Genomic DNA, 10,484 nt, shown 5'->3' on the forward strand with positions numbered 1-10,484 from the left:
TATTTTATTTATTTTTATAAAAATATATTTCAGAATAATAAATAATATTAAGAAAAATATAATTTTCAAAACTTTTATTAATTATTCCAAAATTTTTATTAAGAGACGTTAAAAAGAACTGTTTTAATATTTATTTTTCAATAGCTAAAGTCATATATCCCCAACTCCAATTGAAAACAATTTCTTTGGACAATCAAACAATTAAAATTTTATAAACATGTGTCTTTAGTATTTGTGACTTAAATATATTAGTCAAGTTCTTACAATATTTGTTTCTATTTCCACAAGCGAATACAGTTTGAATTTTATCTAGAGCCAATAATATATCTTCATTTCCTCAACAATGAAAACAGTTTAATAGTTACAAAAAATGGCATAACATGTCAAATCATTGCTATGTACTTTAAACTAAAAAATAAAATTTTTATTTTTTAGGAACTTTTTTAAAAATTCTTTTCAATTGGAAATTTTCTTATATTTTGCAATTTATTAATTTCAGTTGGAGTAATAGTAGATACTAACTATAAAAACAAAATAGATTTAGTACAGATTTTACTTTTCACATAAATTATTTTATTGAAAAAATATATGCTGACTTTAAACATGAATATTCTAAATACTTAGTCTATTTTTGCCTCCTTTGTGAACTATATTTATGGAGTATATCTAAAAACCTCAAAATAAAAAACTTATTTAAGACATGATCTCTTTTTACAAATAAATTAAAACATTCATTATAGTTTGAAGACTTTTGTACCCATTTATGTTTTTAAAAATGATTTTTTTTTGTATCTTTCGGTAAAAATAATTCATATGTATAAAATGTTGATGGTAGACTTACTTTTTAATATCTCATAATAATAGCATAATACTGATTATTTTTACAATTTTTAGAATGAAATATTTTGTGGATTAGGAATACATTTTTCCTAAGCTTTTTCACTCTTTTTTTAATTGATAGATTTATAAATGATATAGAAATACAGGTTTACAGAAGATACTAAAAACTTCATATATTTCTTTTTCTTATATTTGAAATTTAAAAAAAATTAATATTCTCGATATTCTAATATAAAATGTTCTTAGCATTTTTAAGTTCAGGCACTGTGTTAAATCCCTTCTTCACTTCACTTTTCATCTGTTGGCATGACTAGTCAATTTAATTATATGGATAAAAAATTTTTTTTCTAAACTCTAACTCTAACATTAAATAGATTTTTAATCATAAATATCTAGTGTTTTATATTTTAAATAAGTACAAACTATGTTTTATGTAAATAACTACTTCAATTTTCAGCCGGAAAGGAAGATGCAAATCCTTTGAGGCTATGTGCTTCTTAATGCTTTTTAATCCCTAGGAACTAATTTTTCAACTTCTATTTTTTATGATAAAAATTAGTCTCTTTTTTTCTTCTTTTGTTTGTTTCTTCTATACACTGCTTAAAATCATGTACTTTGAAAACAATTTATTCCATAAGTTTGAAGTATTGCAGAAAATAATAAAAACTAAGGAAAAGAAAGTGCAGTAGAAGAATGAGTAAGTTTGTGAATGCATAGGAGTAAGTTTTACTCCTATGCATAGGAGTAAGTTTTAGAAGGCACATGTAAACAATTACTTCAAATAACAGCTCAAGTTTGAGTTTATGAAAAGTTTGATATATATAAATACATATAACAATAAAAAAAAAATCAGGACTCTTTGGTTTCAAAGGTATGTTTTATTCATCTTCTAAAAATGTTTCAATATACAACAGAGCAACTTGTAAATACTTTTTCAACTTCTTTAATTTTTAATATATAATAAGCTGAAAAATATTTAACATTCAACAGTTTCATGGAAGTGCTATTTAATACCATAATAGCATTAAAATTTTATATCATATTAATACTAATTATTTCAACACCATACAAATTTTGTTAAAATTTTCTAATACATGTACAAATTTTCTTAAAGCATGTACAAAAAAAAAAAAAAAAAAAAAAGGAAAATATTTTTTTAAAACATGATAGTAATAAAATAAATATAAATTAATTTGGAAGAGATACATTTTTTTCGACACAATGCGTCAAACTATGTTTTGTTTTTCGATGTTTTTTCGGTAACTCAGAGAATATTCCATAAGTATGTTCTTTTAGGGCAGGTGGTAATGCTCGTTTAACTGGCCTCCCACCAACTTGAGTTTTCCTACCAGAATAAATAGATTTTCTTCTTGCAATTGCTGTAGGTTGAACAGGAATTTGATTGCCTCTCCTTCTGCTGCACTTCAAAACTCTGCTTGAGTAGTTAAGGTTTCTAAAAGGAAGGGAAAACAAAAGAAGAAATCTAAGTAAATTTCTGCCAACTTCATCATACAACCGAAGAGTTTAGTGAAAGTCCTGCATGACATTTTAATAAATTAAAGAAATTTAGCTTTAGAATGTATAAAAATACAAGAAAGCTACTTACAAAACCCCTTTTCATACTGAAACTCTCTTATCAAATTTTCTATTGAATAATATCCTACCATATTATAAATGATGAATGTATGAGTTTTTAAATTGCTATTTGACACTTTCTTTTGCTAAACTCTTTAAATGTGGTGTAAAAAAAGTTGTTAGTATTAACCCATAACATAAACATTAATTATACTTTAGAAAACATAAAAATAAAATTAATAAAAACCCATACACTGTTTAGCTAAAATTTTAACAATACATTTTTAGATTCTTGTATTGAATGTATATTGTAGTAAATGTATCACTCTTTCAGTTTCAATTTTTACAGCAATAAAAATTAAAAGAAAACATTAAGAAATCTATAGCTAAACACACTTCAAAACTGGATTAAAAAAAGTTTAGTCTTTAAAAATAATAAAATTAATTTGCTACAATATAATATAAACATTAAATTATCTTGCGAATTTTCCAATGTAAACTTAACAAGCCTACAAAAATAAGTTTAAAAAAGTACCTTCCAAAGTTATGCAAGGCAGACACCAATCCAGTTTCTGTTTTTCCGAACTTGTTAACATTCTTCACCATTTTTTTTATTGCTGGCTTAAAAACATCAGGATTATTTATGTAACCGGATTTAATCCGATTAATTATATCCTCAAATTTTTGTAAATAATCATCATCATCTGTTTCACTGTCCGAGTTCTGACATGTAGCTGCAATGGGCTGTGAAGTAGTTGGTAGAATCATGTTATCATTGCAAGGTTGTGAAAATGTGTCAATATCTCTAGGTGAAAGTGTGTCATTTGAAGAATGTTTAAGTGTATTATTATTAAATTGTGAAAGTATATCATTAGATGAATGTGGAAGTACCGTAGAAGAAAATTGTGGTTGTAGAGCATCATCAGATTGAGAAGAAGGAAAATTGTGTGATGGGTTAAAACTTAAAGGTAGCAAGAGGGTGCTATTTGAATCCAATTTTTTTCCAGTAGCCACTTCATACATTAATTTTCTACTTTCTAGAGAATAGACAAATGTTGATTGTTTATTTTGTTTCAGAATTACAGCACTTAAATGCTTGCAAAGCTTTCCATTCATGCCAACAAAGCAAGTGCAAATGGAACTTTCCAAATCAACAAAATGTTGATCAATTTCAAAATAAGTGTTATCTTTATTTAGTGATCTGATGTTCTGAATTATTCCTTTATCATCAGGCAAAAACCTTTTTACTAGTTTTTTGTTAGAACGACCAAAACTAAAATCTAAATATCTACTATGTAGATACTTCTCAAATTTTGTGACAATGAAGTCCAATAATTGAACTAAGCTAAATGCTTTCACTCGTCCAAGTATGGTCTCTTTTAAAACTTTGAACAAACTTTCAACATAGTTTGTTGTATTATTTCCCCTGGTTAAAAGCATTTTTCTATGACAAGTGCACCATAAATGCTTTTTGGAGAACAACTTGCTCAAATATATGATGAACTTGTCATATTTCCTGACTGTGCTATTCTCCAACATATTTTGAAGCAACTCTTTCAGTTGCATTTCAGTTTCTGCATACATCAATGATTTAAAGGAAAAATATAATTCTTGACGGTGCTCTTTTAGAATTTTATTTTCATTGTCCATAAGCCATCGCCACACTGCTTTTAGCACATGAAACTGACAGAGTAAGTAAGTAGAATTCGGCCATATTTCACTCAGAACTTCTCTTTCCTTCAGATCATCATCTGTCATTACAATCAGTGGCCCATTTTGCAATAAACAGCATTTCTCAGGAAAACACTCACTAAGAAGTTTCACTCCTTCACGAAAAATATTAGTTTCTTCTGCATTTGTGATGATGCAGCCAATAGGTATTCCACCAGCTACACCTGGAGAAATAAAAAAATAAACACGATGATTTAATCTGTCCATGTGGCCAGATGCATCAAGCATTATCATTTCTTGAACGTTGCTAAGTAAATCTATACTTCGCTTCATTATCGGCGTCACTACAGCAATCGCCAAACTGTTCTTTACTTTTGAAAAAGCAGCTTTGCAGAATGGCTGTTGATTGTATGAGGAAATATATTTTTCAACTTCCCTGTCAATATCGCTTTCTCTTCGAGATCCAGGGGTGTTTGTGGGACCCCAAAAAATCCCCGGAAACTTTTACGGACTTACTACCGACATTTTGGAGTTTCGAGAAGGGGGGGGGAAGAGAAATGAAAAATTACGATTATGAAGTATTGAATGACCTAATTATAAAAGTTCAATGAATTACATTTTTTGCAAAATTAATAACCATTAATTTTGCAAAATTAAGACCTTTGAACCCAGGTCACGTGATCGCACATCTGGTCGAACGAAGTCTCTCCCTTTTTTTTCTGCCGCGCCTACTTGCCGAAAAGAATCCAGAAGAGAATGTCCGAGAACCGGGGGAATGAGTCATAACTCGCAATAAGGAAAGAACAAAAAAGAAGTTTTTTCCCCCTTTTCACGCATTATCACTGCCTTTGGAGAAAGAAAGGAAAAGTTTTCACCACACACACTGACCTTGCGTTTTCTGCTTTCAAAGCAAACAAAATTACCCAGATCAAAATAAATAATTCATTATTATTCCTACTTCCTTTTGAACGACGATCCCCGGAATTTCCGGGTATCGAAGTTCAAAATCCCCGGAATTCCGTGGTTTCCCCGGAGCACAAACACCCCTGGAGATCCATAGATTTTCCTAAATTCATTATTTAGCAAGTGATTTACGACAGATAATGAAGGTAGTTTAGAACTGTCCATGCATGCTTCTGCATAATCTTCATTACTCTGAAGCTCTAATTCCATTTGCAACATCTGTCTTGCAGTAGCTGCAGTATGCCCTAATTCAAACAATGGGGTCAATTCATGTGACGTAAAAGTCACATGTCATGACCTATTCGCGCATGGCATTTAAGTTTCATCCGCACCGCTTTCGTCGATTAGTCTGCCATTAACGTTCTCCGCCGAGTATGAAGCGGATTTTTTTGTTTACATTTGAAGTTATAATTTTTGAGTCATTTTCTTTCCTCTTATTATGTGTTAACAGAAGAAATACTGGTGTGCTGATGGATTCATGCTTTGATGCGAAACACAAGAGTAACTGTCATGATAAAATGTTTTCTTATTTTCCTTTAAACAATCCTGACTTGGGTTGATAGCTTTGGTATAGATTTTTTCAAGCCTTCGAAGTCGGTGTACTGCTCCGATCATTTTGAAGAATTCATTCAGTGTGTGTCCATTTATTAAATATAGCTGTTCTAGTAATTTGGTAGAAAAACTATTCGAAGAAAAAGAAATCGGTAAGCGATTTGCCATCAAAAACAATCAAACAAAAACATGAGTGCATTTCTAATTTACTTTATTCACATTTGATGAAATTTCTGATAATTTTGAATATGCTTAGAAGGTTTTAAAATGTTTACATGAATATTACATTGCATTTTTCTACAAAATTTTATCTAAATTTAATTAATGTAAGTAAACAAGTTCCTGTTGCAAAAATAACAACTGTTATAATGCTAAACTTAGGTGGAAGTGAATAAATTTCTTAAAGATTTATTTAGTAAGTGAATCCTTTACTAACTACTAAATAATATATATATATATATATATATATATATATATATATATATATAATTGATGTATTTTATTAAAAGTGCTCTTAATTTGATAAATTGAATGCTATATATAAGAAATATATATATATATTTAAGTTTTGAAAACACATGTCATTTAGTTAAGTATATAAATGCAAGAGAATTGATTACTAAGCAAAATTATATGAATTCTGATTTCAGTGGAATGTACTCTGCTTTTTCCCAGACTATTATTTTTTCTGAAATAATCGACAGAATCAGCAATTTGCAAAACGAGCTACAAGAACTTCAGGATTCTGTAAGAAAGAAAGAGATTCATTCCAGAAAATATTGGACTCTTTTTTTTCTTTTTCTATTTCTTTAACATATCAATCTTGAATTATAAAATTCTGTAAAAGCATAAAAGTGTTTCTTTCAACTACTCTTTATATCCTATTTTAATTCTCTCTCTCTATATATATATATTTATCATGACCTTATTCTTGTTTATTAAATTTACTGTAGTATATGTTTTTGTTTTATTTTATGATATTCATTCAATGTAATTTTTATCAATGTAACTTTAGCATTAAAAAAAATTCATAAATGTTCTGCTTTAAAAGTATATTGTTCAATATTGTTTTTATTGGTGATAAAAAAAATGTTGTTTAGTATCTAGGATGTTTCTGTTGAATAAAACTGATTTCATTATTTACATTGACATTCTTGTAATACTGTGTTTATATTATTTCTAAGTGTCTAGAAAAATAGATGTTGATAAATAGTAAATAGTTTTTTTGAATTAGTGAGTGCATTAAAACATCCATTTGATCCTATTTTTCCAAATAATTATCATATATATTTTATCTATATTTTTTTTGTAATGTGGAAATAAAAATTATGAAAGTTTGATTCAGTTTGTTTTCCTTTAATGATTTCTACAAATTAAAATGAAATAACTGATTCATTAAGTTGCATAGATTTAAAAAAAGGTATCTATGCCTTTTATATTTTATAATTTGAAATTGTAAACATAATTTATTCAATATATACTAATTTGAGTTTCATATTCTTTCCTCTGAGCAAACATAAAACATCAAAGTCTCAATATTAATAAAAATAATTACATAAGAAAAAAAATGTAATAATTTTATTAGTAAGCTTTAAAATATTACCTTATCTAAGAGTAATAATTATTTTTTAAAAGAACTATATTCATAAGATTCAACATTCAATAATATTTAAATAATATGTAAAAACGAACATATGTAATTTTTCAAAAACACTGCCGTAGTCGTTTGTCAAAATGTATCCTTTGGATAAAAAAGGAAGGGATATGGAAAGGAAAGAATAAAGTGGCACCAAACGAATTAAAAAGCGATGGTAATTAATTATGCAAAAACAATAATTCCATTGAAAATACTAATTAAAATTTTAATATAAAAAATAAAATTATATAACTACGAAAATTTGGATTAAATAATTCAAAATAATATCTTCTTTTTAAAAATTCGGAAGTTTTTCATAATTGATCGGCTAGCGTAATATTTACAAAACGATGGTTTCATCAACGTTATCGACAGACATCACGACATGCGCAGAACGATTGAAAATTGAACAGAAGCGGTTTGTTTGGTACATGACACGTGACCGTGAATTGACCCCATTCTATCAGACGCTTTTGCGTTAGGTTTGATAATGGCCTGAACTTTTTAACAGCAGCACTGTCAAGCAAATGATTATGCAAGTACAGAAGCTCACATAATGCAGGAAACTCTATAACCTCTGGGAGTGGATCTTTGTGTTTTGGCAGTGAAAAGTACCTGTAATCAAAATAATTTGAGTATTTTACCATGGATATATTAAACATCTAAAATAAAAGCAAAGAAAATTTAAGCTTTCCAAAATATGATAATTCATAATAACATTAGAAATAAAAAATTATTATTGAAAATATAAGAAATAATTATTGATACTAAAAAATAAATAAGTAAGTGAAGATATTAGGTATTGACACATATAAAGAAAAATGTAATATATTTTTTAAATTAGTTTTATAAGTATGTAAGTGACAAATAAATCCAATAATCACACTAAATAAAAGTATTTGATTATATATTATTATATATATTATTTGTTATTATTATTAATCAAATTTAAATAATTAAAACTTACCTTTGAATAGTAATTTTAAGAACTGCAGGGCATCCAGTATTTTTACTTTCTTTCACATGTTTTGATACCTGTAAAAATAATCTTTATATAATTATCAATAATGAGAGCACTGTGCCGATGAATTTCAGTAGAAGAGAATAAATATTATTTATAAAGCTATGAAGTACTGCTTTAAAAATTTTAAATAATAATAAACCAATCTAGTCTTTATTTTTTATTTGAACAATATTTAAAATGTGTTTAAAGATCATAAATTTATTAAAATTATTAAAAAAAATCAATTTTATTTCAATTATTAACCCTTTATAGGGTGCAACTGGCCTATCAGGTACAGCTTTTAAATTCAAGTCAAATTAGTGCCAGAACTGAAATTTTTTTCTTAACATAAAATACGATCTCATTCATGGAATGTGTGTTATAAAGATCACAAATCAAATCACACACACACAAACAGATTTTTTTCGTTTATCAAACTGGTCAGAAGATTGAAAAGAGAATAAAAAGAACAGATATTTCCATACTAGGAAAATACATATAAACTATGCAATATTTGCTAAGTGCTTTGTAACAAGGCAGCCAAAAATATCAGTCTTGCCTTAAGCAAAATGAAATTTTAGATCACACCTTAGTTAAAAATATATGTCAATATATAGTACAGAGTATGGAAGCTCTAAAACTTAGTAAAACAATTTAACAAAACATGTATAATATAAATACTTATTATAATGGAATTTGATACAATTAAATATATTTGTAGCTAAACAGATATAAATATGTCTCTTGCCACATGCTAAATAAACTTTAAATCTAACCTTGTCATTATATAAATGATAAAACATAAAGTGTCTAAAATAACACACATAATGCATTTGAAGCAGTAAAATATAAAATATTAGTTATTACCTGATGCACATTGTGCAGCATCTAAAGTCACCTTTATAAACATTAAGGCGCCCAGTTGATTTATGTGTTCTCTGAACACGCCAAACTGTTTCTGATCTTTGTTCATATTCTTTAATCCATTCCTAAAATATGTGTTACAGAAATGCAAGAAATAAGTATTCAAAAAAAATGTATAAACTATTTATATATTTATAAATCTTAATATTAAGTTAATAACTATATGAATCTAAATATCTTAACAAATATAGCACATTTCCAGATAGACATCTTATAATAATAATTTGAATACAAAATTAAAAAATAAATATCTCCTTGTGTTATTTTATTTTACATGAATATTCAATAAGAATTATAATGATTTCTATTCTGTTTAATGTCATCTAAATATCTTAATAAATATAGTTTATTTGCATATAAATATTTTCTGGGAAATGATTTTAACATGAAAATTTAATTAAAAAATTGGCCGATCATTTCCCGTAAAATAAAAGCTTGATTTTCAAGCCTTATTTTAATAATACTTCACAGAAAAATTGTTACCTGTGCTGATTCTTTATTTACAAGATCAGAAATGCGAAAAATAGCTCTATTCTCATCAATCTCAATTATTTTATAATTGTATTTCTCTGGAAGATTTAATTTCTCCATTTTGAAAAATGGCAGGCAAAAAAGTACGTACAACTATACAACAATGCAACAGGGTTGCTACAGCATAGAAAGTCTGTGCGAAAGAAATCGACCAATCAGAGCACGTCGGTATCCTTTGCCATAGACTTAGTCTGTACAATTTGCGAACTCGCGTGAATTGACCCCATTGGTAGAATAAACAACTAAATGCAGAGCAAACAAAAATGACAGAAGTTAAATGGAAGTTATACATAATTTTAAATGTTTCGTATTTCAAAAGAATTAATTAACTAAAAATTGTGCAAAAAAAAAAAAAAATCAAACTTACCTTACTATATTTAGTTGGTACGAAAACGTCCCGCTTTATTGCAGAGATCCATGCTCTTCTAGTGTTTTCATCGTTTGGAAACGAAAATACAGAAACATTGGAGCTATTTTTTGTGTAATTACTTTTACAATTGGGAACACAGCATGCCCTAAGCATCTTCATGACGATAAATTAAAATTAAGATGCAAAAAGATAAAAAAACTACCAAAAAAGCCAACAACACATTTCCCATTCTTCACTACGATAACGACTATCGTTTTCTACAGAACTCATCCAACCTCATGACGTCACGGGCTGAAAGCGTTGGGAGTTGTGAGGCCTTGTATTACGATGGTCGTGGTACAGGCACATTAAGAAACAACAGCTTATAACTAATATTACATCGCCACTCAACAGTCATATCGTTCGTCTCACCTCCGACT

General features: G+C 27.7%; 2 protein-coding genes across 2 annotated transcripts; both read right to left on the reverse strand.

Annotated features, from left to right (window-relative positions):
* Positions 1–2,017: 2,017 nt before the first annotated feature.
* LOC129960403 (uncharacterized) lies at positions 2,018–5,854 on the reverse strand. Its single transcript, XM_056073822.1, has 2 exons — positions 2,951–5,854; positions 2,018–2,293 (listed from the first exon to the last, which is right to left on the reverse strand). The coding sequence occupies exons 1-2, from the start codon at positions 4,417–4,419 to the stop codon at positions 2,029–2,031; spliced, it is 1,734 nt and encodes a 577-aa protein (XP_055929797.1). The 5' UTR covers positions 4,420–5,854; the 3' UTR covers positions 2,018–2,028.
* A 1,715-nt stretch (positions 5,855–7,569) lies between these two features.
* On the reverse strand, positions 7,570–9,894 carry LOC129961112 (uncharacterized). The gene is made up of 4 exons (XM_056074945.1): positions 9,648–9,894; positions 9,108–9,229; positions 8,205–8,272; positions 7,570–7,852 (listed from the first exon to the last, which is right to left on the reverse strand). Exons 2-4 carry the CDS (start codon positions 9,126–9,128, stop codon positions 7,603–7,605), a joined length of 339 nt encoding a protein of 112 aa, XP_055930920.1. The 5' UTR covers positions 9,129–9,229; positions 9,648–9,894; the 3' UTR covers positions 7,570–7,602.
* Between the last annotated feature and the right edge of the window lie 590 nt (positions 9,895–10,484).

This window comes from Argiope bruennichi, chromosome X2 (assembly GCF_947563725.1).
Source record: "Argiope bruennichi chromosome X2, qqArgBrue1.1, whole genome shotgun sequence".
Taxonomy (NCBI): domain Eukaryota; kingdom Metazoa; phylum Arthropoda; class Arachnida; order Araneae; family Araneidae; genus Argiope; species Argiope bruennichi.

Coding starts and splice junctions, on each gene's coding strand:
- LOC129960403 (XM_056073822.1), bottom strand. CDS start 4,419: ATGAAGCGAAGTATAGATTTACTTAGCAACGTTCAAGAAATGATAATG. Junction 2,294..2,950: donor GCCTTGCATAACTTTGGAAG/GTACTTTTTTAA, acceptor CCTTCCTTTTAG/AAACCTTAACTACTCAAGCA.
- LOC129961112 (XM_056074945.1), bottom strand. CDS start 9,128: ATGCTGCACAATGTGCATCAG. Junction 8,273..9,107: donor TGCTGCACAATGTGCATCAG/GTAATAACTAAT, acceptor TTATTTTTACAG/GTATCAAAACATGTGAAAGA. Junction 7,853..8,204: donor CTTAAAATTACTATTCAAAG/GTAAGTTTTAAT, acceptor TTTTGATTACAG/GTACTTTTCACTGCCAAAAC.